The sequence below is a fragment of the Microcebus murinus genome, chromosome 27 (assembly GCF_040939455.1).
Source record: "Microcebus murinus isolate Inina chromosome 27, M.murinus_Inina_mat1.0, whole genome shotgun sequence".
Lineage (NCBI taxonomy): Eukaryota > Metazoa > Chordata > Mammalia > Primates > Cheirogaleidae > Microcebus > Microcebus murinus.
In genome coordinates, this window is record NC_134130.1 from 1,582,746 (window position 1) to 1,608,280 (window position 25,535).

The window sequence follows — 25,535 nt, forward strand, 5'->3', positions numbered from 1 at the left end:
ATATATATATATATATATATATATGTTAGTTGGCCAATTAATTTCTATTTGTAGTAGAGACGGGGTCCCGCTCAGGCTGGTTTCAAACTCCTGACCTCAAGCAATCCGCCCACCTCGGCCTCCCAGAGTGCTAGGATTACCGTGCATTTTATTTTATTTGACACAGAATCTCGCTCTGTCACCCGAGGGAGAGTGTTGTAGTGTTGTCATAGCTCACAGCAACCTCAAACTCCTGAGCTCTGCTGGGCGCGGTGGCTCACACCTGTAATCCTAGCACTCTGGGAGGCCGAGGCGGGCGGATTGCTCAGGTCAGGAGTTCGAAACCAGCCTGAGCAAGAGTGAGACCTCGTCTCTACTATAAATAAAAAAGAAATTAATTGGCCAACTAATATACATAGAAAAAATTAGCCGGGCATGGTGGCTCATGCCTGTAGTCCCAGCTACTCGGGAGGCTAAGGCAGGAGGATCACTTGAGCCCAGGAGTTTGAGGTTGCTGTGAGCTATGCTGACGCAATGGCACTCACTCTAGCCTGGGCAACAAAGTGAGACTCTGTCTCAAAAAAAAAAAACCCAAAAAAACTCCTGGGCTCAAGTGATCCTCCTGCCTCAGCCTCTGGAGCAGCTGGAACTACAGACAGGTGCCACCATGCACGGCTAAATTTTTCTATTTTTAGTAGAGATGGGGTCTCGCTCTTGCTCAGACTGGTTTGGAACTCCTGACCTAGAGCGATCCACGCACCTCGGCCTCCCAGAGTGCTAGGATTACAGGCGTGAGCCATCGCGCCCTGCCCTTCAGGCAGGTCTTGAACTCCTGACCTCAAGCGATCCTCCCTCCTAACAAAGGGTTATTTTGTTCTTTCTGAGACTTGGTTTCTTCAGCTACAAAATGGAAACGTTAATTTCCTCCTCACAGTGCCCAGCATACAATAAGCGCTCAATAAGAGAGCACCCATCCACCTTCCCATCCATCCGTCTGGTTAATACGAGGAGCCCTGAGATGCACCTCTGCTCCCTTACTGGTTTGGCACCAGCATCGCCCAGCAGCCTTCCCTCCACCCGCACGGTGGCGCTGTGGGCGCCGAGACCGGGTCGCTCTAGACATCGCCGGCGGCACCGGAAGTCTCGTTCTTTCCCGCTTCCGCTCTCTGGCCCGGGCTTGGGCTGCGTGGACAAGACTTTCTGCAATGCCGACCGGCGACTTCGAGTGAGTTGGGGGTCGCAGGAGTGGGGGCCCGGGAGGCAGTCGGGGGGTCCTAGGGAGTATTACGGGGCCCGGGTGTGCCGAGGCCGTGGGGGCCGGGCCTCGCTGACTCCCCCGCAAACTTGTCCCGGCAGTTCGAAGCCCAGCTGGGCCGACCAGGTGGAGGAGGAAGGAGAGGACGGTGAGTGTCCCCGGACGCCCCGCGTCACCGCGGCCAGCCCCCAGCTCCGCCACTGCGGCCTGCTTCGACCCCCAACCCTGACACCGTGTTCGGAACCTGCATTCCCCGTGGGCGCCTAGCCCCAGCCCCGCGCCATCGTCGGGGCCAGCCTGTTGCCATCTCCAGGCGCTCACTGGCCGGCCAGTCCTCCTTCCTCCCGTGCCACTGGCCAAGACCTCGCAGCTGCTCCCCTTCTCCGAGGACGCTGTACCGGCCTGTTTCCTGCCTCTGTACTAGTGCCTGGCGGGCTTTTTGGCTTGACCCCCACATTCCTGCTGGGGATTCCCTGTCCTTGCCACTCAGGGTCCCCACAGCGCACTGTCCGTGATCCCTCTGTCCCTGGTCCTGCCTTCCTCAGCTGTTTGTGTGGGTGTCATCCCCAAAGCCCTTCCATCTCAGCTTCTGGAGCTGATCCCTTCTCCCCACGCTCCTTCTCGCAGACAAATGTGTCACCAGCGAGCTCCTCAGGGGGATCCCTCTGCCCACCGGGGACACCAGCCCAGAGCCTGAGCTACTGCCAGGAGGTGAGTGACGACTTCCACTCCAGCCCCAGAGCTGCCTCTCCCCCAGCCCTGTCCTGCCTGGTCTCTGACACCCAGGCTCACTCCCTCTCACCTTTCTCCCTCTCCCAGCTCCACTGCCACCTCCCAAGGAGGTCATCAATGGCAACATAAAGACAGTGACTGAGTACAAGATAGATGATGATGGCAAAAAGTTCAAGGTGAAGGGGCGGGGCTGGAAAAGGGGGTACTCTTGCTTAGGGGCGTGGTTGGTAAGGAGATCCTTTGGTCCTAGGAGCCTGGAGATGTGGGAATCCCTAACCTCTCCCCTCCTGTCCACAGATTGTCCGCACCTTCAGGATTGAGACCAGGAAGGCCTCAAAAGCTGTCGCAAGGAGGAAGGTGAGCCCCTCCTTCCCCAGAGCTGACCCCAGGGACTTGGGAATCTTTGTTCCCCGAGGTGGGATTTGACTGTGCCTGTTTTGTTGAGGCAGAATGGGGGCCTGAGGTGTTTGTACTCTCTTGGAGCCCTGAAAAGTCCGGGGTGCAGGAACAGGTGGGGTTAGATTCTTATCCTCTTGGCTTGTCGACCTGGAGGAAGGGAGCCAAGCCTTCCCTTGAGGTGGTCGTAGCGGCTCCTGTTTCCCCAGGGCTGCATATTTCTGGAAGAAGCAGTGGCAGTCAGTGCGCTTAGCCCACTGTGCTGTGCACTTTGCTCCAGACCCTAGGCCAGGTACCCCACAGAAGGTGTTTGCTTGTTCGTTCCATCTCCCTAGAAGCCCAGGGAGGTGGGAAGCATTTGTCATTTTATAGGCGAGGAAGCTGAGGCTCAGGTGGTTTAGCTCAAGGTTCCTTGTGGTCTGGGTGACCTCTGCACGTCCCTGGACATTGCTCCCCGGCGGGGGCCCAGAAATGGGGACTGTGCCTCTGTCCTGCACCCACCCCCCACCTGTCTCTGTTCTCTTTTATGCAACATGGGGCTGGGAGCTGTCCCTGCGTGCCGGAGCTGTCACTGTTCTGGGGATGTTTGGGAGGAGGAGAAATGGGGCTCAAGGCCCAGACACTTTGGGAGTAGCTGTTGTGGGTGCCTCAGTGTGGGACCCTGCCTGCCCTTGCCCTGACCTGTCCCCTGTCCCTCCCCGAGCACAGAACTGGAAGAAGTTCGGGAACTCAGAGTTTGATCCCCCGGGGCCCAATGTGGCCACCACCACCGTTAGTGATGATGTGTCCATGACTTTCATCACCAGCAAAGAGGTAAGGGGGGCAGCAGGCTGGAGGGCGTGGCAGTGGGGAAGTGGGTGGGTGCAGCAGCCACCTCTGAGCTGCCGCCACCCTCCCCTGCCAGGACCTGAACTGCCAGGAGGAGGAGGACCCGATGAACAAGCTCAAGGGCCAGAAGATAGTGTCCTGCCGCATCTGCAAGGGCGACCACTGGACCACCCGCTGCCCCTACAAGGACACGCTGGGGCCCATGCAGAAGGAGCTGGCCGAGCAGCTGGGCCTGTCCACCGGCGAGAAGGAGAAGCTGCCAGGAGGTGAGGGGCTGGGGGGGGGAGCCCTTGGTCATCGTCTGCTGACTGTGCATGGGCACTGCCCCCAGTGTCCCCTTTGTGGTTGTCACCTCACCCCCAACACACACAGCAGTGTCGGCACCGCTATGCTGTGGCATGGTCTGGGTTTGATGATGCCTGGCAGATCCTCTTGTGAGCTTACCTATGACTGGCACGTACTATGCACTTGTCCCCTGCCACTCTTGGGGAACCTGGGGACTGTCCCTACTGTGTGTCCCATGCCTGCTGTCCCCTTGCATTGTGAGGCTGGCCTTTCTATTTTCTCTGGCTCTCAGCCCTCTGGGGCGTAGAGGTGCGGGCACCTGTGACCACATCCACCGTGGTTTCTGCCAGTGTGGCTGGCGGGGTGCTCGAGTGGTGTCAGTTTCCTGGCTGTGAGCTTGGTGTCATCGTAACCAATGAGGCTCCTGGCTGCAAGGGGCCAAACAGATGCCTGTGCTTTGGCGATGGCAGATGGTGCCCGGGTCGGGTCAGGGCCGGGGCCACCAGCCTCCTGGCTGAACACCACTGTGCTTTTGATCCCCAGAGCTGGAGCCTGTGCAGGCCGCCCAGAACAAGACGGGGAAATACGTGCCACCAAGCCTGCGCGATGGGGCCAGCCGCCGCGGAGAGTCCATGCAGCCCAACCGCAGAGGTGAGGGGCACCCGGCGCTGGGTGGGCCCCTCCCCATACCCCGTAATCCCTGGGGTGTGGGAGCCAGGCGGGGCCTCCCACTCACAGCCACCTCCTCACCCGCACAGCCGATGACAACGCCACCATCCGCGTCACCAACCTGTCAGAGGACACGCGTGAGACCGACCTGCAGGAGCTCTTCCGGCCCTTCGGCTCCATCTCCCGCATCTACCTGGCTAAGGACAAGACGACGGGCCAGTCCAAGGTATGGGGGGCGGCCGCAGTGGGGCGCGAGGTCATCTGTCCTGGCTCGCAGCCCCCTGACCCTGTCCCCCTCTTCCCAGGGCTTTGCTTTCATAAGCTTCCACCGGCGCGAGGACGCCGCCCGCGCCATCGCTGGGGTGTCCGGCTTCGGCTACGACCACCTCATCCTCAACGTCGAGTGGGCCAAGTAAGACCCCCGCCCCGCCCCCCTCCCGTCTCCTCCCAGCACTGTGGGCTCCATGCCACTGCAGCAGTCACCCAGCCTGTTTGGAGGCGACCGTCTTTTATTGTCCTTTGCCAAACCTTGCAGAGGGGCAGACAGGCGACAGGCAGCAGCTGCCGTGCCCGGGGCCCACTGTTGGCCCAGCTCTCCGTGCCCTTTGTCACACCCCTGCCTAAGTGTCGGGAGTCTTGGGGGACCCTCCTTGGGGGGCTGGAAGCTCTCTTGCCGTCTTCAGCACCTCCTCTCTGTTCCTAGGCCATCCACCAACTAAGCCAGCTGCCACCACGACACTCAGCCCAGGACCCTTGGCGACAGAAGGCAGCCTCTGAAGACAGGGGCTCCGGGGGCAATAAAAAGGCTCAAGTCACCCTACACGTGACCTGTTTATTGTCGCATCTCAGCACCCTGTGGCCGGTGGGGCCCTCTCCTCTCCCGAGCTGTGGGTCTGCTTCCCGCCCACGCGCGGCTCAGCGTGTGGGTGGGAAAGGTGACAGCTGCGGCCTGGGCTCGAGCTGGGTCTGCCCTGGCGGCGACCCCAGGTTGCCGTGGGGTAGGAAGTGGCACGTGGGGCCTGTTGGCACCTCGGGGCCGGGGACCTGCTGCGACCCTCATTCTGTGGCACTTCATGGTCCCAACACCTTGCAGTGAGGAGGACGCTCAAAATAGGCCACGTCATGAGCTCAGCTCGGGGGACTGAGGCTCTGAGCTGTTCTTGGAGGTGGCTATGACATCAAGGGGCAGGGCTTGGCCGGTGCTCTTGGCGTCTTCTGGGTTCCGGCCCCTGCCGCAGCCACGACAGCATTGGCGGCAGCAGCCCAGGCTGGGTGCCACGGCCATGTAGAGCAGCGGGTGGATGCAGAAGGCCAAGGGCATGACGCCGCGCATCGCCTGGTAGCCCAGGTAGGGCCCCAGCTCCAGGGCCGCCTTGGCCTGCGCCACGTCCGCAAAGCCCGGGCAGCGGGCACGCCAGCGCCGCCGGGCGTCCGTGTTGAGCACCTGCGTGACGTGGTAGGGCACGTAGGAGCTGGCGTAGAGGAGCATGCCGCTGGCCACCAGCGCTACCACGCGCAGCTTCTCCGCCGTGGTCATGCTGGGGCTGTGCAGCACGGCGCACCCGAGGGCACCGTAGGCCGCCAGGCTGAGCAGCAGCGGCAGGCCGCAGCCCAGCCCCGCCAGCGCCAGGCTGTAGGCCCGGTAGGCCTCAAGCTGGAGATCGCCCGCCGTCCCCAGGCACTTGGTGCAGGCCTCGGGACTGGCCACGCTGCACCTGGCCGCCTCCTGCTGCGGCCTCTTCAGGTGGGAGAAGCTCAGGGTGGGCGCGGCCAGCAGGGCCGCCAGGACCCAGCCCGCGGCGCTGAGGGCCCAGGCGTGCTTGGGCCGCAGGTGGCTGCGGGTGAAGAACGGGTGCACGATGCCCAGGTAGCGGTTGAGGCTGATGCAGGTGATGAAGATGACGCTGCCCAGCAGGTTGCAGGTGAAGAGGAAGCGCTCCAGGCGGCACGCAGCCTCCCCGTAGCGCCAGTGCTTGGGCGGGTACAGGTAGGCGGCCAGCGGGGGCAGCGTCAGGGCACAGAGCAGGTCGCTGACGGCCAGCTGGGCCGAGAAGACCACGGCCGGGTGCCACGGGCGCTGCTCCCGCGCGCTGAATCGGTACAGGGCCAGGCCGTTGGCAACCACAGCCACCAGGAACTCGGCCACCAGCACGGGCCACAGGAAGTCCTCCTGGAACCTACTGAGGATGCGGTCGGCAGCCGCCGAGAAGTTGGCTGGGCACGGCTTGGCACCTGTGGACGCAGGGTGTCGCCACTGAGGCCTGTCCTCTGGGAAGGAGGCTCCTGCTGCCCCAGAGCCCTTGTCTGATGGGGCAGACCTGTCCCTCGAGTCCTTTCCTCTCCCTGGAAGGGGGACCGAGCTCAGCTCCTTTATATGGAATCTGGGGCCTTCATTCAGCTGACAAGCTTAAGGGGCTCTCCCAGGTCCCTAGCCCCGAGGAACAGTTGGGGCAAACCAGGCAGTCCCAGGCCTCAAGGTGCGCAAGAAACACAGCTGTGCCCACCGCAAGCCATTGGGCTGGGGCGGAGGAACAGGAGTCCCCAAGCCCACTATGATCCTCCTCGAGGTCTGTCAGCAAGTACTGTCCCAACCTCAGCCCCACCCAGGTTCAGTCCCCCATCTACCTGGACTAGCCCAGTTGCCTCTGCCGTCACCATTTATTCTCCCCACAGCCACCGGGGGGTGCCAGTGAGCGCCGCATCGGTCCAGTCCCTCTGCTCCCAGATGCTCACCCAGTTGCTGCCACTCATCCTACAGGGCCACCCCTGGGGCCCCACCCCACACGCTGCCACCTCCTCCTGCGCTCCCTGACTCACTCCCTACAGCCTCGCCACTCCAGCTCCCTAAGGGCCCATCGCAGGGGCTGTTCCTTCTGCCTGAGTCACCCACCAGACCTCCTGAAGGTTCCCTTCCCACTTCTCCATGGTCTCCGGGCCATCCCGAGGTCCTGCCCCGGCCACCCCGACATTGACAGTGCACCCTCAGGCCTGCCTCCCTGCCAAGCTTTCTTCCACAGCCTGCCAGCTCCGAGTGACCCGAGAACACACCCTTCAGCAGAGGAGGGTCCCCTTCCTGCCCACGGCAGGGCCCAGCAGCACTGGGCCAGCTCCCTCCTCCCTGGCACCCACTCCCTGCCGCGCAAGCCGGGACACCCCTGCCCCACCCGGACTGCTGGGCCCAGACCTGGGTTTTAACCCAACTCCCTTCCGAACTTCCTGAAAACCAGTGGCTGTTCCTTAACCGACCCATCACCGACTCCTTACCCAAGATGGTGGCCGCCATGCTTCGCACACGCCCAGCCTCTGGGGCTGCCACCCACGCAGTGCCCAGGCCCCTCCCCAGGTAGCACTCAGCGTGGCTGGCCCCTCCCTGGCTGGCCGCAGCTGCAACCTCGCCGCTTCCTTCTTCCTCAGACACCTCAGCCTCCCAGTCACACAGGTTAACAGGGCCCTTGCTGGGGACAGGCCCAGGACTGCCAAATGGCGCCAGCCCTGCCTGCTGTGCCGCAGTGAGACCACCCCGCCTCAGGGCAGAAACCAGGGCAGACTGCTGGGTGCCGCGGCCCGGGGCGCTCTGGGTGGACCCCTTCCCGGAAGCAGACACAGACACAAGGCCGGGTCGGGCGTTTATTGCGGTGGGAGGGGGGGAACAGCTCCTTTATGAAAGGAAACCGAGGCCGCACCTGGAGCCCCAGGGCCGGGTCTCTCGGACCCCAATCTGGGGCATTCTGTCCGCGGCTCGGCTCAGGCCACTCTCTTAGGTGGCCGTGGCTGGCCTCGCCGGCGACCCCGGGCAGCCCCTCTGGACCCCAGCTTGGTCTGGGCTCCCTGAAACCTGTCCTTGGGGTGTGTAAGTCTCCGGTCACTGTGGCGGCCCTTGCCTCGGTCCCTTCCCCGATGCAGCCTGACCGAAGGCCAGGTGGGCCGTCTCCGCTTGGGCACCGTGGGGAACATGTCTGCGGGGAGAGACCATGTTGTCAGGGCCCCCAGGAAACAAGCACGGACCCTGGGCGCCCAGCCCCAGACCCCGCCACGCACCCTCATCGGGCTCCTCGCCCACGGCCTGGCGGAAATACTCGGCTTCATCCTCCTCCTCCTCCCACTGGCTGTCCTCCAGGGGGAGCCCAGGGTCCTCGGCATCACTGTCTCCCTCGGCCTTGGCCCGTTTCTTCCTCATGCCCTCCAGGCTCTTCTTCCTGCGGGCAGCGTCAGTCAGTCCATCCGTGTGGCCGCCTGCACCCGGGGACCCTGCCCGCCCACTGCCCGCCGCCCAGACCTGTGGGCCTCGCGCTGCTCCTGTTTGCGCCGCACGTTCTCGGCCTGCTGGGCTTGTCGCTGGGCCTTGAGCTGCAGCTTATGCTCCTTGGCTGCCAGGATGGCCTGGAGCTCCTCCTCCGTCTTGTGCACTGGGCAGAGAGTGTGGTTACCGAGTGCACCCGGCGCCTGCGACCCTTCCCGTCACTGTGACCCAGCCCCAGCTCACCGAAGCTGTGGAACATGACTTTGCCCTCCCCGATGCCGTCCTGAATCTTGATGAGCTGCAGCGTCATCCGAGGACCAATCTGGGAGACACGTGGGAGAAGAAACAGTCAGCCTTCCTTGCGGCTGGGGGCTGCCAGAGGAAGTCACCTCTGCCACCAGGCTTCACCTCCGTGAGCCGCACGGCGCTCTGCTGGGCCTGCATGTTGCCACGTCCCGCGACCGCCTGGGGTAGCTCGGTGATGTTGTGCTCACCGTCGGGCTCCGCCTCGCTCTCTGACAGCCCTGCGCCCCTGTGTTGGGGACACACGGGGCTCAGCAGGGGAATCCCACGCTCCAGGACAACTCTAGGGTGCCCTGGATAACACTGTGGTGGCCTCCCGTCCTATGCCCTCCTCACGTGGCCAGCAGCTCGCTGATGTCCTGTAGGCGACTCATGTTGGGGAACTTCTCCTGGAGGAGCTTCTTCATGCCACGACTGGCGCCCACAGGAACGACTTTGATGCTACTGCAGGGCAGGAATGGGCAGGGAGGGGGGCGCTTAGGGTCATGGGGTCAGAGATCAGCTCCAGCCCCCTGCCCTTCCAGGGCGCGTCAGGGCGTTTACTTTGAGACTGAGCAATCACAGAGCCTCAGCGGAAGTGCTGTCATCAGCCGCACTGGGAAGCCCCCACCCCGCACCCCCTCCGTCCTGGAACACTCACTAATGGCGGAAGTCCAGCTCCTGGGACTTAGGGTTGTAGTTGATGAGAAGGCAGCGCTTGATAGTGTTCAGGTTTACCTGGGAGAGGGAGAGGGCGTGGGCTGCTAGGCCTCACCGCATGCTCCGGCAGACAGGGCAAGTGTGGGGGAAGGCAGGGGTTACAGGGCTGCCAAGTGGTGTCCATGCGTGGCCTGGGGTGCCGGCCCCACTGAGGCCACCCGCATCAGACTTCCTGATGGCACCTTATAATAAACCCAACTCGAACATCAATGGTGGCAGGGGATTTGGGCTGGGGCTATGGAGCCAGACAGATGTAAAAATCCAGGACTGGCCAGGTGTGCTATGTCACATGCCTGTAGTCCCAGCTACTCGGAAGGCTGAGGCAGGAGGATCACTTGAGCCCAGGAGTATAAGGCTGCAGTGAGCTGTGATTATACCACTGTACTCCAGTCTGGGAGACAATACGAGACCAGAACTTGACTCTTTTTTTTTTTTTTTAGACAGAGTCTCGCTTGTTGCCCAGGCTAGAGTGAGTGCCGTGGCGTCAGCCTAGCTCACAGCAACCTCAAATTCCTGGGCTCAAGCAATCCTGCTGCCTCAGCCTCCCGAGTAGCTGGGACTACAGGCATGCGCCACCATGCCCGGCTAATTTTTTTTATATATATTAGTTGGCCAATTAATTTCTTTCTATTTTTATAGTAGAGACAGGGTCTTGCTCTTGCTCAGGCTAGTTTCGAACTCCTGACCTTGAGCAATCCGCCTGCCTCAGCCTCCCAGAGTGCTAGGATTACAGGCGTGAGCCACCGCGCCCGGCTCAGAACTTGACTCTTAAAAAAAATCATCGGCATCGTTTCACATCAGCCAGATGAGAAGGCTGCTCATGGGGCTAGGAGTAAAACCCTGGACACTTTTGCTCAGCGTCACTGAACACGAGGGCAATGTGACCTCAGCACTCAGCGCACCCCGGAGCAAGAGCTCTTAAGCCAAGGGACTGCGGTACGCACTGCCCCACCCTACGCCTGCCATCTCGCCAAGCCCAGCCTACCTTATGCACGTTGATAGAGGGGAACAGGTTCTGGAACATGGTGGCCATGAGCTTCACGTGCATGCCATGGGGGCCGAAGCTGTTGAGGACCAGGAGCGGGGGGTGGACAAACTGCTGTTCGTGCATGCGGTGCCGGCGCAGGGAGGAAACCACATCTCGCACTAGCGTGTACTGCAGGGCAGGGCGAGGAGTGAGTGACCACCCACCACACGCACTGGAGCCACCTCCAAGCCCAGTTCCCACCCCATGTGGCCCTCCTACCACCTCTACCCCTCACCTTGTTAACCTGGAAGGTCAAGGTGGGGCCTCCTGGGAGCCGCATCAGCTTCTACAAGAGAACAAAGGATGAGTGAGGGTGGAGGTGTCTACTTAGGGAGCTGAGGAGTGAGAACCTCCGTCCTGACTCTTCTTCAGAGCGTTTACTTTGAAGCCAAAATCATGGCAGCTCAGAGGCAAACGGTTTCATCATAAGAGATGGGCAAAGTTGAGGGGCCTACGAAGGGTGAGGGTGTCCACTTACAAAGTAGACGTTGGTCTCTGTTTTGCTCAAGATCAAGAAGTGTGTGACCCCAAGAGGTCCAGCCACCGCTATACAGTCCTTCAGTGAGTTCTTCTTATGAATCTGAAAGTTACAAAAAGAAAAAGGACAAACGTAGCTATCCCTTATTGAGCAAACGCTATAAGCTTAAGGCAAAGATCTTGTTATATGCTCTATTTTGCATCTGACCCTTGCAACAGGCCCAAGGGAGTGACATTACCCTGGTCCCTAGAGCCAATCAATCAGACTTGAATTGAGTACCACCACTGCCCCTTGCTTAGGTGCATCTCCCCATTTAACAGATGAGCAAATTGAGGCCCAGCGAGGTTAAGTAACTTGCTCCAGGGCCTCTGGGAGGAGTGAAGTTTCCAATCTTGCTGTCTGCAGAGTCTAGTCTTTTTTTTTTTTAGATAGTCTCACTCCATTGCCCTGAATAGAGTGCTGTGGCTTCAGGCTAGCTAACAGCAACCTCAAACTCTTGGGATCAAGTGATCCTCCTGCCTCAGACTCCTGGAGTAGCTGGGACTACAGGGGCACACCACGACACCGGTTAATTTTTATCTTTTTAGTAGAGATGAGGTCTCACTCTTGCTCAGGCTGGTCTGGAACTCCTGAGCTCGAGCAGTGCTCATTACCGCCTGGGCCTCCTAGAGTGCTAGGATCACAGGCGTGAGCCACCGCACCCGGTCTCAGAGACCAGTCTTAACCGTCAGGCTCAGGCAACCAACTAAGCCCCACAAAACCTTGAGAGGCAGAGACAATGGTCCGCGAGGGTCCCTTTCTCCAGCTGGGGAGACTGAGGCCTCTCACGACTTTACAGCGGGTGTCAGCACCGCAGCCGCGAAGATGGGGCCCAGGGCGGGGTGGAGACGGAGTGCGTGGTACAGACCTGCAGGCGCGTGGCAGTGAGCGGCTCCATGACCCGCCGCAAGTCCAGGCTGAGCTGCCGGATGCTGTGACCCGGGCAGCCCCGCGTGAACACGAACGAGTGCGGCTGCGCGGCATAGGCCTCGAGGTTGCGGAGCTGCGCCTGGGCGCGCGCGCGCTTCTGGTGCCGGGACTGCGGGGACAAGAGACGCGCGGTGAGCCCCGAGCCCTCCGCAGGGACCCTGTCCTCCCTCCCCGCCTCCCCGGCCGCCGCGTCTCACCCGCCCGGACTGTCCCATGCTGCTGCCTCTTCCACGAGGCCGCCTCTGTCTGCCACTTCCGGCCCGGTTCTACTCACTTCCGGCGCCTGGGAGGTGTCACGTGAGACTGGCGCGGTGCGATGACGTCACCAAACGGGCCTACGCATCAGATTGCCTCCGACAGCAGGGGGTGGAGGTGGAATCTTTGGAAGGGTTGCTATGGAGACACCGGATGCCTGTTTCCACGGAAACCGGGGGCGGGGCTATGCGGCTCCCAGCTTTGGAGAAACCGATCTGTGTGTTCGAATCCAGCCAAGGCCTATTTCCTCTCCAGCTGTCATATAACCGCTTTTCTCCACTCCGAGGCGCTGAAAGTATCCCAGAGTGAGATGATCATGTCCCCGGGGCCCGCCAATTAAGAAAGAGACTGTATGCACGATGCTTGGCACACGGATGCCAGGCACTTGGGGAGAAGCCACAGCAGGAAATAGGCCCTGTGACAGTTATTCATTTCCGTCCTCCAGCTCCTGAGGGCCAGCTGTCCTCCTCAGGGACCCCGTCTGCGGACAGACTGAGGGATGGAAACTCCACATCACCTTTTGGAAACTCAGGGCAAGGCGGGCGCTTCGTGAATAATTCGCCCCCTCTCCTCTTCCGCTCAAAGCCACAGTCTTGGCCTCAGGCCCCTGGCCTCTACCCCAAAGCCTTGCAGCAGGGGGAAGGGACACCCCCTCCCTGGGCTGAGCCTCTCCCTCCCCTCCCCCAGCTCTCTTCCCAGCCCCAGTCTACCCCCACCCCCCACCGTGTCCCCTTCCATGGTCTGCCGTCTCGTCTCCCTCGGGCAGGCTTTGTCTCTGTCACCGGTCGTCTCTTTCATCACCTATAACTTTCCGCCTTTCTCGGCCGTCTCCGTCTCCTCGTTTCTTCCCTCTCCTGTCTCTCCGTCTCCTGTGTCTCCCCAGGTCTCTCCCTCCTCTGTCTCTGTGACTCTCTGCCTTCTGTCAGCCCCTCTCTGTGACTGATGAGGTTTCCCCTCTCTCTGCTGCCAGTGGGGACGCCGGAGGGGCCGGGGGTGGGGGGCCCCCCGCCCCCGCCCAGGCCTGGAGCCCGGCCTGGCAGCCTGTCTTGGATCCGGGACGGCCATTTCCTCTCTGGGCCCCGGAGTGCACTCGGGTTGCTCGGAGCTCAGGACGGGGCGGGAAGCAGGCTGCTGTCCCCGCGTGTCTGCTGGCGCGGGGCCTTTGTACCCGTTGGAGACACGGGGCCTGGGATCCGGGGGCCTCCACGTGAGTCTCTTTGTCCCTCTGAGGCACGGCTGTGTGGTCATTGCCCCCTGTCCTGTCCCTGCGTGGTTTGACTTGTGTGAGAATGTGACGGAGGTGTGGGGGACAAACGGCAAGGCGGGTGGGCGTCTGACGTCACTGTGTTCGTCTTTAGCGTCTCTTTGCTGCCACTGTGTGATCACACATACCTGGTGCTTGCACAGGCACACTCAGGCCACGGGCGTTTCCTCCTACATTGTGGTGTGTGATCGTGTTTCAGACACAGTTGTTGCCTCGATGTGTTTTTTTGTTTGTTTGTTGTTTGTTTTGAGACAGGGTCTCCCTCTGTCCCCCAGGCTGGAGTGCAGTGGTGCGATCATAGCTCGCTGCAACCTCAACCTTCTGGGCTCAAACTGGGACTACAGGCGCGTGCCACCACGCCCGGCTAATTTTTTAATTTTTTAGTAGAGACAGGGTCTCACTCCTGCTCAGGCTGGTCTCGAACTCTTGGCCTCAAGCAATCCTCCCGCCTCGGCCTCCCAAAATGCCAAGATTACAGGCAAGAGCCATCACGCCCAGCCCAGTTGTGTCTTTATATGTGTGTGTGTCAGACACATTCGTGGACGTGCATACGCACATACGGATTCCATCGTATCTTTGCTGCTCGGTGTAGCCGTTTGCATGCTTTTTTGAGTATTGGGGTGTGGTGTGTGTGTGTGTGTGCGCGCGTCTTCATGTCCGTTCTGTTATGTGCACATATGTGTGCCACCGGTGTGGTATACCTGTGTGAGTTCCGAAGCCAAGTTACCTGGGCCGAATCCTATCCTCGTCCCTTTCTGGCTGTGTGACCTCAGGCAAGGCGCTCACCCTCTCTGAGCCTCAGTTTTCCCTGCTGTAAAATGAGGCTACATACAGAAGCCAGCTCAGGTCGTGAGGGTTAAGTGAGATAAAAGGCGAGAGGCGTTCAGAGCCCAGCCCCACACGCAGCCAGGTGCTCACTGACGGTCGTGGTTCTGTGCGGGGTGTGTGCGCGCCTGGGGTGGGATCTAGCCTGGCCGCCGGGGCCTGCAGCCTCCCACGCTCTGCGCTCTGCTGCGGGGGTAAGAGGAGGGATGTGGAGGACACTGACCTGTGTTATCAGCCTCTGGTGTCCTGGGCCGGGGCGTCTGGCAATTCTGCCTGAGTTCTCAGGCGAGAAATGCTAAATATTTACAGTTGGGCCTCCTGGGCTGAGCATCCCAGCCCCGCTCCCAGGCTCTGGGGGCTACGCAGTGGTGACCGAGCCTCCTCTCTCCTTCTCTCCACTGGCCTCGCCCCTTCCCCAGCTCGGAGGTCCCACCAGACAGACCCTCAGCTCTTTTTCTGACTGGAGCCGGCGGCAAGCCTTGCTGGATTCAGGTTGGACAGGTGAGAGGGCGGAAGGGCAGGTGGAGACGGAGTCTGTCTGTCGGGAGACCTCGGCCTCAGCTTGGCTGGGGGGTGGGGGGTGCTCCCAAGCTCGTCCTCACCCCAGGCTGAGGGTATGAAAGGCGGTGGGTGTTACTCACAGTCCCTAGCTCTGGGGGGTTTGGTCCATCCTGTTGTGGGGCGTGAGATGGGGACAAGGAGAGGATCCTGCTCCACCCTTGGGAGCTGGTGCTTGGTGTGTGAGTCCGGCAGCAAATATGCCCTTCGCAAGCTCAGAACCCTCCAGGACTCCCCCCGGAGTAAACCCCACATCTTGCTTGAGGCCTTACACACTTTGCTCTGTCACCTCCCTGCCCTCACCTCGTCCTGTGTCCCCATCGCTCTGTTCCAGCCTCCCTGCTATTCCTCGAGCAGATCAAAAGCAAAGTCCAACCTCAGGGCCTTTGCACATGCCGTGCCCTCTGCCTGGAACACTCTTTCTCTTCTCTCTCTTCCTGCAGGTCTTTGCTCTAGTGTCATTTTTTCAGTGAGGCCATTCCTGAGCCCGCTGTTTAAATGCACTGCCCCCCAATCCTGGCACTCTCTACCCTCTGACCCGCCTACTGGCTGTTTGACTTATTTGTCTGTTTTCCCAGCTAGACTGCCAGCTCCATAAGGGCGGGGATTTTGTCTATTTTGGTCCAGGTCCCATTGCCTGGGCAGCATCTGGCACACGACAGGCACCCAGGGGGTGTGTCGTTGAACGTGTGCATGAGGCAGCAGGACCTGTGCTGAAGACCGTAGGACACGTGCCTGTGTGGCCCTCAGGATAGGACATGGTGGCACTTGGTGCAGGTCGGGGGGGCCACGTGTGGACTCGTGCTCCGAGTGTCAGCAGGTGCACAGGCATGCACGACCCGGTCTGAGGGGCTGCGAGTGTGTCAACCCTGGCGTGCCTAGGGATGACGGCAATGCGGCCCCGTGTGCAGACCCTGCGGGGCTGGGGTGGGGGGTGGCCACGAGGATCCGCCCTCAAGTGAAGACACTTGCTTCTGAGGCTAGGGAAGGAATCATGTTCACATTTGGAGAAGATGAGTTCAGGAGTTCGAGACCAGCCTGAGCAAGAGAGAGACGCCATCTCTACTAAAAACAGAAAAACATTAGCCGGGCATGGTGGCGCATGCCTGTAGTCCTAGCTACTCAGGAGGCTGAGGTAGGAGGATCTCTTGAGCCCAGGAGTTTGAGGTTGCAGTGAGCTGTGATGATGCCACTGTACTCTACCTGGGGTGGCAGAGTGAGACCCTGTCTCAGGGTAAAAACAAAACAAAACTGGATTACTGTGTAGGCTGAGAAAACAGCAAGTGCAAAAGCCCTAAGGCTGGAGTTTGGTGTGAGCCAGGGCATGAGTGGGAGGAGGTGAGGGCAGGAGGGGACAAGGCAGATGGGACAAGGGCTTATGGGACACAGAGAGGACTTGGGCTTTTCATCTAAATGAGGTGGAAGCCACCAAGGATTCTGAGCAGGGGAGGGACATGAACTGACATGTCACAGGCAGCCTCTGGTCGCTGAGAGAGGGAATAGACCGGAGGTTGAGGGGGCAAATCTGGAGACCCGGGAGGCAGCTGCTCTCAGGGAATCCAGATGGCGTGTTGAGCTGGGAATCTGGGGAGGGAGAAGGGGGGACGTAGAGGAATTCAGGGTCTAAACAGAAGAGCAGACAGGCCTGGCTGATGGGTCGGATCTGTTGTGAAGAAACAGACATGAGGCAGCTGGGTGCGGTGGCTCATGCCTGTAATCCTGGCACTCTGGGAGGCCAAGGTGGGAGGATTGCTTGAGCCTAGGAGTTGGAGGCTGCAGTGAGCTATGATGACACCCCCTGCACTCCAGCCTGGGTGACAGAGCAAGATTCTGTCTCAAACAGACAAACAAACAAACCCCCAGAGAGACATGAGGACCCTGGGTTTAGGTATGAGGACATGGAGGATGGGGTGGCCACTATTGGACAGATGGGAAGACTGAGCTAGTGAGATGTGACCCCACCCCACCTCACCTCCTTGCTCGAACTTTCTCTGCTCTTGCTCCAGACTCCCCGAGGTTCCTTCAATATATCAGGCGTGGGCCAGCCACAGGGCCTTTGCACCTGCTATTGCCCTTGCCTAGAATGCTTTTCTGCCCAGACACCCATAGGACTTCCTGTCACCCCTTCAAGAGTTCCTCCTGCAGGACTTCCTCTTGGCAACCCCCTCCTCTCAAACTGCCCCCATGGACCCCCACAGCCCTCTCTCTGTTTACTGTTGTTTTTAGCACTTTGCACCTTCTAATATACTCCATTCAACCTATACAGTACTTATGTATTGACGTGGGTGGGTGAGTAAAAAAAGAAAAAAAATGTAAAAATTAAAAAAAAAATAATAGTACTTAGTATTTTGTTTCTTGCCCACCAGGCAGGGATTTCCTCCCCCCTTTTTGAGACAGGGTCTTGCTCTGTCTCCTGTGCTAGAGTACAGTGGCATCATCATAGCTCACGGCAACCTCCAACTCCTGGGCTCAAGTGATCCTCCCGCCTCAGTCTCCCAAGTAGCTGGGACTACAGGCTCAGACCACAATGCCCAGAAAATGTTTTCTATTTTGGGTAGAGACGGGGGTCTCACTCTTGCTCAGGCTGGTCTTGGAACTCCTGGCCTCAAGTGATGCCTCCCGCCTCGGCCTCCCAAAGAGCTGAGATTACTGAATGGAACCACCGCACCGGTCTCCAGGGCAGGGATTTTTGTGTTTTGTTCCTGACTGTATTCCCAGCGCCTAGAACAGAGGCTGGCACACATTATGCGCTCAGTGATTGCTTGCTGAATGAATGCACCAGAGACGTGTCCTGTAGGGCGCCTGGTGGAGAGGCCAGGGCGCGATCCCCCTGGGGCCCTCCAGCCGCAGGGTGGGGGGAATGGACTCGAGGCGGGGAATTATGGCCCCGGCCCCGCGCCGGTGTAGACGCGCGCGCGCGCGTGGGAACCGATGGGCCTGGCCGGGCCTGCGACGTCCGGTCTCCCTCCCGCTCCTCCTCTGCCCGCAGGTCTGCCATGTGGGCGCCCCGGCTGCAGCTGCTGCTCCTGCTGGGCGCGTCGTGGGCGCGGGCGGGCGCCCCGCGCTGCACCTACACCTTCGTGCTGCCGCAGCAGAAGTTCACGGGCGCCGTGTGCTGGAGCGGACCGGCGGCCGCGCGGCCGGCGCCCGAGGCCGCGAACGCCAGCGAGGTGGCGGCGCTGCGCATGCGCGTGGGCCGCCACGAGGAGCTGCTGCGCGAGCTGCAGAGGCTGGCGGCGGCCGACGGCGCCGTGGCCGGCGAGGTGCGCGCGCTGCGCAAGGAGAGCCGCGGCCTGAGCGCGCGCCTGGGCCAGCTGCGCGCGCAGCTGCAGCACGAGGCGGGGCCGGGGGCGGGGCCGGGCCCGGGGGCGGAGCCTGCCGCCGCGCTCGCGCTGCTCGGGGAGCGCGTGCTCAACGCGTCGGCCGAGGCGCAGCGCGCCGCCGCGCGCTTCCACCAGCTGGACGTCAAGTTCCGCGAGCTGGCGCAGCTGGTGAGCCAGCAGAGCGGCCTCATCGCCCGCCTGGAGCGCCTGTGCCCGGGGGGCGCGGGCGGGCAGCAGCAGCAGGTAACCTCGGAGCCTCCCCATGGCAGCAGCCGCGTCTGTGAAACGGGCCGCCTGCAACCCCCAGGATCACGGGGGTCAGTTCCGAAATCTGAGAACCCTGCAAACCGCTGCCCTGCCTGTCCCCGTCTCGTGACTTATTTGGGTCAAAAAGTGACGGGTGGCTATTTATAGTCTTCACTTATCCACTTAATGTGAATATTCATAGGATCCTATAATTACGCGTCCAAAGACTCGGTTAGGGGTGTTACGTGTAATACACACACGCGTTTATACACATACATGTAGACATCTGCATAACGCCCCATGTCGCTGCGTCTAAGCCCTGCAGTGTTACTCTGAATTCTAGAACGTGTCTGGCCCAGGGTTTTGGATAAGAGGTTATTGCTCTGGGACAGTTCCTACCTGACAGGGCTGGTGGGAGGATTCAGTAAGTTGTTGTTGGATGAACTCTTGTTGCCCATACTTTACAGAAAAGGAGACTGAGGCACAGATTAGTTAAGCTGTGAACACCAGAGGGGACATTGAAGCTCAGCTCTGTCTGCGCTTCAAAGACGAGAGTTAGCCACTGGGGAGGAGGCATTTCCTGGCCTGGGACATCCCGGCTGCCTGATACCCAGATCATTTGGGAGCTAGGAGACGTATCCACCAACCCCGAGACCCTGGGGGCTAGTGCAATTCTATCTGAAGGTTTTGGTCACCCCAGGTTCTGCCACCGCCCCTGGTGCCGGTGGTCCCAGTCAGTCTGGTGGGTGGCACCAGTGACGCAAGCAGAAGGCTGGACCCAGCCCCACAGCCAGAGAGAGACCAGGCCCTGAGACGGCAGGGGCCCCTGGCCTCTCCTGTGCCCGCAGGGCACCCTGCCGTCCCCACCAAGCCGGCAGGTAAGACGGTGGCACGCCTGTGAGCCAGGGCATTCCCAGTACAGTGCGGGCAGAGGGAAACAGAGGGGGCGGGATTGTCATGGCAGATTCCTTTCATGGTGAAAGGACCAGAGAAAAGGAGGCTTTTATTCTGATGATGGAACAGGGAGATATGGCTCTCATTCTGATGTAAGAAGACCAAGCTTCTTACTACAGTGTGAAAATAGGAGAGGAGGTCCTCTTAATTTGATAAGGGGATGGTGGACTTTGGTGAGAAATTTGAGCAGGTTTAGAGTACCATGTTCAGGACTTATGTTTTGGTAAGGAGACCAGAGAACCCCAGACTCCACATTTGCTCTGGTGAGCGAATAGAGACCTCTTACTCAGATAAAGGGCTCTTATTCTGGTGAGGCAATGGGAGAGGCAGGACTTCTATTCTGGTGAGGGGACCTGTGAGAATCTGGACTTTTACTTCAGGAAGGGATTGGTTGGCCCCACTGCGCCTCCCCCACATCCCTGTGCCCACAGGCCCCTGGCGGGACTGTGCAGAAGCCCAGCAGGCAGGCCACAAGCAGAGCGGGGTGTATGAGCTGCGCATGGGCCGGCTTGTGGTGTCGGCGTGGTGCGAGCAGGAGCTGGAGGGTGGCGGCTGGACAGTGATCCAGCGGAGGCAAGATGGCTCCGTCAACTTCTTCACGACCTGGCAGCACTACAAGGTGGGTGTGGGGGGGCGCGAGCAAGGCAGTGGAGGAAGCCCGTGTTTCTGACCTGCTGACTCCCCTTCCTCGCCAGGTGGGCTTTGGGCAGCCCGACGGAGAGTACTGGCTGGGCCTTGAACCTGTGTATCAGCTGACCAGCCGTGGGGACCACGAGCTGCTGGTGCTCCTGGAGGACTGGGGGGGCCGGGGAGCACGTGCTCACTACGATGGCTTCTCCCTGGAACCCGAGAGCGACCACTACCGCCTGCGACTTGGCCAGTACCACGGTGATGCTGGGGACTCTCTTTCCTGGCACAACGACAAGCCTTTCAGTACCGTGGATAGGGACCGAGACTCTTATTCTGGTAAGGAGAACTCTTATTCTGATGGGGGTGTACAAAGGGGAGGCGGGACTCCTGTTCTGGTGGGGGAATGTATGAAAGGAGGTATGGTAGGTAAGACGCCCCTCTGATAAGTATCAGGATAAGCAAGCTTTTATTCTGGCAAGAGAACAAGGGACAGGACTTTGTATTCTGGTGAGGAAATGGGGAACCCAAATTCCTTCTCTGATGAGGCAATAAAAGAGTCAAGACCCCTGTTCTGGGGAAGGGCAGAGAGAGGGTGAAAGCTAGAACTCTATTTCTAGAAGTAGAGAAGATTTGTTTTTTCCTTGATAAAGAAATGAGCAGCAGACTCCTAGTTTGCAGAAAAAGTGGGAAAGGTGTGACTTGTATTTTGGTAAGGAGATAGGGAAGGAATTAAGGCTATTACTCAGAAGAAAGTGGGTGTGGGGACAAGGGCTCCTATTTTGGCGAGGAGATGGAAGATTAGGGCTTGTATTTGATAAGAGTAGGTAAAGCCAAGGGATACCCAGCAAAAGCTTTGCACTGTAAGGTGCTGGTACTGGCTTTTATTCTGATGAGGGGACATGGACTCTCTCTCCCTTCAGGTAACTGTGCCCTGTATCAGCGGGGAGGCTGGTGGTACCATGCCTGCGCCCACTCCAACCTCAACGGTGTGTGGCACCGCGGTGGCCATTACCGGAGCCGCTACCAGGATGGCGTCTACTGGGCGGAGTTCCGTGGCGGGGCGTACTCGCTCAAGAAGGCTGCCATGCTGATCCGGCCCCTGCGGCCGTGACTACGTGTCCATCTGTCCCTCAGGCCCCAGGGGCCCCAGGCTGTCCTGGCCACACCTCCTTCGTGGCTCAGTGCTGACGTGTCCCACAGAACCTCCCATGTTGGGGTCTGTTACCCCGGACGCCCCCCAAATGGGCCCCAGGAACCCCCCGCCAATGGCTCAGACCCGGATGGCTCCCCACGGGCACTGATGTCGCGGTTTGAGATCGTATTTTATAACAAGACAAAGTTTCCACGGACCGTGTCTGTTTTGTGTCTGCGCCCGGCAGGGGTCACTCCCTGTGCCTGCCGCCGCCCTCCTCCTCTTCCTCCTCCTCCTCCTCCTCCTTCAGGTCCTCCAGAATGAGGTTGTCCAGGTCTTCCAAGCCGCCCTGGCTGAGGCAGGTGGCCACGGTGGAGCCACTGCTGATATGGGGGTTGCTGGGGTGGAGGACTTTGGGGAGGTGGTTCTGCTTCCGGCTCTTGGGGTGCGCACAGGACGTCCCAGGCACGTGGGGCTCTGGGGAGGGAGAGGTGCTGCGGTCGGGGGACTCCAGGTCCCACGCATCCCCGTCCCCAGGGAGAAAGGGCTGAGGCCACAGGAGGGGGGGTGACTACAGGAAAGTCGGAGGTGCCCAAGCTACAGGACACGGGGACGCAGGGAGCGCCCGAGACTACAGGGCACAGGGCTAAGGAGACACACCCATGGGGACCCTCGCAGGGGCCATGGAGGACACGCGGGAGGGGCTGCCACCGTGGGCACCGGGGGAGAGGACGTGGCCCAGGCGGGTGACCTTGGCACTCAGGGCCACAGAGTGGACGCAGGCCACCGGGGCGGGCAGGGGCCTCACCTCGCCGGTTGTAGCAGTCGGCGGCCGAGCAGGAGTGCGTGTGGGAGCTGCGGCGATCCGTGTCCCGGTCCCAGCGCGGGGGGAGGATCCGTGTTGGAGACACGGGGAAGCCGCACCCGTAGCAGGGGGACCGGGACCCCATCTGTGCCCAGCCCCTGGGGGCGGGCAGGGCTGTGAGGCGGCGAGGGCGAGGCTGGGCCAGGGTGGGGCCGGGGCGGGAGGGGCGGGCAGGGCGGGGCAGGGCCGAGGGGGGGTGGGGGTCAGTGCCCTCACCGGAAGTTGTGCCGACACTTCGGGCAGTGGAACTCGGCCAGGCCCCACATCTTGTCGGCTGGCACCGGCTCGTAGCGCTTCCGGCATTTGCGGCACCGGGAGACCTGGGGGTGTGGCACAGAGAGGGACCAGGGGTTGCCAGCGGTGTCCGGCGCTGGCGGCGTGTCGGGCCCCTGGCAGTGGCTTGAGCCGCCCAGCTGCACGTTCAGCGACTTACACCACGGAAACTGGCAAACGCGACAAATCCGGGCTCCCTGCCTCCTTTGCAAGGTGGAGGTTGGAGGGAGGGAGGAGGGAGGTCAGGGGTTGGCTGGGCTCCCAGAGGCCGCTGTGCTTAGGTGCAAGGCACAGACCCCGGGGATGGGGGTCAGCAGTGGAGTTCAAGGTCAAGCTGTGGGTTATCACCTCCTTCCTCTGGGGCACGCGGCGCCACCAGACGTGGTCACAGGAAGAGCAGGCAAACTGCCGGTCCACGGCGGGGATGAGGTCGTCCTGGGCGCGCTGGAACATGCGCAGGTTGGCTTGGGTCAGCGGCAGGAGGGAGGTGGCCACCGCCTGCGGGACGGGGTGGTGGGGACAACGTAAACACATCCGCCCTCCTCTCCCGGCAGCCGGCCCCCTCCGGCCCGGTGGACATCCCTCCTCCTGTGCTCGGGAATGTCCCCTTCCTCCACCCACAGCCTGCTCTCGCCCCGGCCACCAGCTCACCTCAATGTCCTGGTCTTGCTTCATGTCCTCTGGTGGGTCCTAGGCAGAGACACTAGAGCTTACTGAGGGCCAGCTGTGTGGACTCAAGTTGTCCTCACAGCAGCCCTGCTCGGGGGGCACACCCGTTGTCCTTATTGCTCAGATGGGGAAACCGAGGCCAGAGCCAGGGGATGGCTTGCCTGCGATCACCCTGACTCAGACCTAGACCCCACGCCCCCTTCCCGCCTGCACAGGCCACACACTTGGTAGCGTGACACACCACCTCTTTGGGGCCAAGTGGATTTCGCCTAAGCGCTTGGGCTCTGGATTCAGAGAGATGCAGGTTCGAATCCTGGCTCTACCACTTCGAGCCGTGGGAAAAGGTGGGCAAGCCACTCCCTCCCTGTGGGTCCCCCGCCGACGGGCATCTCCGAGTCCCGGCTCTGACTCCAAGTGGGCCAGGGTTCAAATCCCAGCTGCCGCCATGCCTGCTGTGTGAACCTGGCAAGTGACATCGTCACTTTGTGCCTCAGTTTCCCTGTCTGTGAAACGGGGAAGTAACAGGACCTGTCTCATGGGGTCACTGTGCTGATGGAACAAGTCAATTCCTGGAGTCTCGCCACTGGGGAAGTGCTCAATCAGTGTTTCCTTTTGCTGTTATTTTTGTCGTACTCTTTATGTGTATAACTGGAGAGGGTATAATACATATTTTATTATACTCTTTAATAACTCTACGTGGGGCCTCCCAGGGCAGGCAAAATCGACAGTCTCAGGCCACCAAAGCCGTCTAAGAGGCAGCGGCCATGTCGCACCTGTGCTTCAAAAAGTCATTCATTCATTCATTCACTCATTCAATACAAGGGCTCCCCTGCCACTCTCTCCTCCCGTGTCTCCTCATCACAGCCTTTCTAGGGACCATCACTGACAGCTACCTCTTTCACCTCCCAGCCTTTGCTCACACCATTCCCTTCCCCCCACCCCAAGTCCCCTTTTCTGCCCGGCTGCTCCTCTCCCGGGGCTCAAGCTTCCCTATCCTTGAAGATTTGGTGCCCCATCCTCCAGGAAGCCCTCCCTGACTTCTGGGGCTCCCCAGTGATGGCAATAACCCTGGCTCATTTCACCGCCTGGTTTCATGGCTCTCCCCTCCACTTAAAACAATCAGCAGGTAATGAGCACCTACTGTGTGCAGGCTCCCTGGCAGGACGGACTACCGAGAGGAGTACCAAAGTGAAGGAGGCTGGGTGAGAGCTATGGACCGGCAATGCCCAGTCCCTCCTGCTCCGGAAGGGGTCACCGTGGATGGGTCGGGTCCCCTCTGCTCTCCCTCCCACGGTGACCCGGCCTTTGGGGAGGGGAGGGGAGGGGACAGGTTACCTGGGCATCCAGGCCATTGCTCAGTTCTTGCCCGTCTTTCTGCTTCACCCCTGGTGGGGGAGGAAGTGTTTAAGTGAAAGGCGCGTGGAGGGTCCGTGGGAGCTCCAGGCCGCAGCACGCCCTCCGCCCAGGCTGGGCCCCGCTGGAGAGCCGATCTCAACGCCTCTCCCACACCACGCCCCCCGGCGTCCCCACGCGCGTCCGGCACCAGCCCCGGGACCCCCGCGGACTCACCGTACACGATGGAGCGCCCCACTGCGGTGTGGTCGCTGCCAAACTTCCTCATCAAGGCCCCCGCCTTCTTGGAGGATACCTTGCCATGAAACTTCTCCCGGAGGCGCCGGACGCTCTTCTCCAGCTGGGACGGGGACAGGTGAGCGCCGGTGGGGGACGGAGAGGCGCCATCGCCCCTCCCCCACCTCTGGGCATCGATCTCCCGGCCTGAACTTGACCCTTGGTTTTGGCCTCCGCCGCCCGCCACCCCCCCTTCCCATCCCTCTACGGCATTTCCTGGAAAAAGCCAAAGTCCCCGCAGGGCCGTGGGGGAAGGCGCGGACTGGGGCGAGCGTCCCAGCCTAAGAGGGGGAGCGGCCGGGTCATCCCTGGCCTGTGACCCCTGACCCTGCTGCCCCCGCTTTTCTTCGGGGGAGGCCGCACTTCGCTCTGGGGGGACGTGGGAGTCACTTTCCGTTTCGGGCGGGGCGAGCGCCAGCCCGGGGGCAGGCCTGCGCTTAGGATGGGGTCCCCAAGGAACTGCGGCGCCCCCTCCGCGCCCCCGGCCCCTGCTGGGCGTCTGTCGCGGCCCCCGGCGCGGCTGGCGGCATCTCCTACCTCCACACCTTCCTGAGACATGGTGGCGGCGGCGCGGGTCCCGGCGAGGGTCCGCACTGCGCGCTCAGCCGCCCCCTACCTGGGCGCGCCCGTCGGTCCAGCCGCCGCGCAGGGCAGGGGGCGGGGCCTCGGCCGGCTCCGCCCTTCCTCCCGGCCCCTGTTTCGCTTTCGTTTCAGGGGGACCCGGCGCGCTGGCTCCGCCCCGGCTCCGCCTCTGCTCTTGCACCCCGAACCCGCGCGGGCGCCCGGGGTCTGCACCCTGCGGCGGAGCGCGCAGACCTCGGGCGGGGAGGTGGCGCGGCCTCTGCAGTCGGTCACATGTCCCCACGCTGCGCGGGGTCCGCGTCTTCACGTCCCTCGTGGGGGCGGGGCCGCATCGGAAGGCCGCAGCGAGTCCCCGCGCGCCCCCCCACCCCACCCAGCGCGCGCTCCCCGAGTTCGTCGCCCTCTTCCTCGCCCTGTCCCCTCCCCCAGGAATCAGGCGCTTAGTAGGACCTTTTTCTCGCTCTGAGTCT

At 61.1% G+C, this 25,535-nt stretch overlaps 4 protein-coding genes and 2 non-coding genes across 7 annotated transcripts; 2 read left to right on the forward strand and 4 right to left on the reverse strand.

Moving 5' to 3' along the window:
* Nucleotides 1–1,125: 1,125 nt before the first annotated feature.
* EIF3G (eukaryotic translation initiation factor 3 subunit G) lies at nt 1,126–4,964 on the forward strand. The gene is made up of 11 exons (XM_012790679.2): nt 1,126–1,204; nt 1,336–1,382; nt 1,862–1,945; nt 2,054–2,142; nt 2,264–2,323; nt 3,071–3,175; nt 3,267–3,456; nt 4,019–4,126; nt 4,234–4,370; nt 4,450–4,556; nt 4,848–4,964. Exons 1-11 carry the CDS (start codon nt 1,185–1,187, stop codon nt 4,861–4,863), a joined length of 963 nt encoding a protein of 320 aa, XP_012646133.1. The 5' UTR covers nt 1,126–1,184; the 3' UTR covers nt 4,864–4,964.
* On the reverse strand, nt 4,957–12,138 carry LOC105885445 (uncharacterized). The gene is made up of 14 exons (XM_075998386.1): nt 12,058–12,138; nt 11,799–11,969; nt 10,892–10,993; nt 10,649–10,699; nt 10,372–10,542; nt 9,328–9,404; nt 9,024–9,131; nt 8,793–8,916; nt 8,628–8,706; nt 8,421–8,550; nt 8,183–8,340; nt 7,890–8,100; nt 7,409–7,599; nt 4,957–6,487 (listed from the first exon to the last, which is right to left on the reverse strand). Exons 1-14 carry the CDS (start codon nt 12,073–12,075, stop codon nt 5,265–5,267), a joined length of 2,814 nt encoding a protein of 937 aa, XP_075854501.1. The 5' UTR covers nt 12,076–12,138; the 3' UTR covers nt 4,957–5,264.
* LOC142864974 (small nucleolar RNA U105B) lies at nt 9,208–9,287 on the reverse strand. Its single transcript, XR_012915264.1, has one exon. It is a non-coding gene; the product is annotated as a small nucleolar RNA U105B (small nucleolar RNA).
* Nucleotides 10,769–10,852, reverse strand: LOC142864972 (small nucleolar RNA SNORD105). The gene has a single exon (XR_012915262.1). It is a non-coding gene; the product is annotated as a small nucleolar RNA SNORD105 (small nucleolar RNA).
* Nucleotides 12,139–17,758: 5,620 nt separating the features above from the next.
* ANGPTL6 (angiopoietin like 6) lies at nt 17,759–21,264 on the forward strand. The gene is made up of 5 exons (XM_012790678.3): nt 17,759–18,328; nt 19,032–19,209; nt 19,717–19,904; nt 19,981–20,251; nt 20,836–21,264. The coding sequence occupies exons 1-5, from the start codon at nt 17,759–17,761 to the stop codon at nt 21,024–21,026; spliced, it is 1,398 nt and encodes a 465-aa protein (XP_012646132.1). The 3' UTR covers nt 21,027–21,264.
* Nucleotides 20,365–25,340, reverse strand: SHFL (shiftless antiviral inhibitor of ribosomal frameshifting). 2 transcript variants are annotated; one of them, XM_075997980.1, is made up of 8 exons: nt 25,021–25,340; nt 24,424–24,547; nt 24,190–24,239; nt 22,837–22,875; nt 22,534–22,683; nt 22,129–22,232; nt 21,856–21,902; nt 20,365–21,524 (listed from the first exon to the last, which is right to left on the reverse strand). In XM_075997980.1, exons 1-8 carry the CDS (start codon nt 25,039–25,041, stop codon nt 21,298–21,300), a joined length of 762 nt encoding a protein of 253 aa, XP_075854095.1. In that variant the 5' UTR covers nt 25,042–25,340; the 3' UTR covers nt 20,365–21,297. The 2 variants fall into 2 exon arrangements, with proteins under 2 accessions (XP_075854095.1, XP_012646134.1); XM_012790680.2 differs by having other exon boundaries at nt 21,856–22,010.
* Nucleotides 25,341–25,535: the final 195 nt, after the last annotated feature.

Coding starts and splice junctions, on each gene's coding strand:
- LOC105885445 (XM_075998386.1), bottom strand. Junction 9,405..10,371: donor CCTCTATCAACGTGCATAAG/GTAGGCTGGGCT, acceptor TCCCTCTCCCAG/GTAAACCTGAACACTATCAA. Junction 7,600..7,889: donor CCACCTAAGAGAGTGGCCTG/AGCCGAGCCGCG, acceptor GCCTGTCCCCAG/CAAGGGCCCTGTTAACCTGT.
- ANGPTL6 (XM_012790678.3), top strand. CDS start 17,759: ATGTGGGCGCCCCGGCTGCAGCTGCTGCTCCTGCTGGGCGCGTCGTGG. Junction 18,329..19,031: donor CGGGCGGGCAGCAGCAGCAG/GTAACCTCGGAG, acceptor TGGTCACCCCAG/GTTCTGCCACCGCCCCTGGT. Junction 19,210..19,716: donor CGTCCCCACCAAGCCGGCAG/GTAAGACGGTGG, acceptor CTGTGCCCACAG/GCCCCTGGCGGGACTGTGCA.
- SHFL (XM_012790680.2), bottom strand. CDS start 25,041: ATGTCTCAGGAAGGTGTGGAG. Junction 22,876..24,189: donor GCAATGGCCTGGATGCCCAG/GTAACCTGTCCC, acceptor GTCTCTGCCTAG/GACCCACCAGAGGACATGAA. Junction 21,525..21,855: donor CGACTGCTACAACCGGCGAG/GTGAGGCCCCTG, acceptor CTCCCTCCCCAG/AGCCCCACGTGCCTGGGACG.
- EIF3G (XM_012790679.2), top strand. CDS start 1,185: ATGCCGACCGGCGACTTCGA. Junction 1,383..1,861: donor GGAGGAGGAAGGAGAGGACG/GTGAGTGTCCCC, acceptor TCCTTCTCGCAG/ACAAATGTGTCACCAGCGAG. Junction 2,143..2,263: donor ATGATGGCAAAAAGTTCAAG/GTGAAGGGGCGG, acceptor TCCTGTCCACAG/ATTGTCCGCACCTTCAGGAT.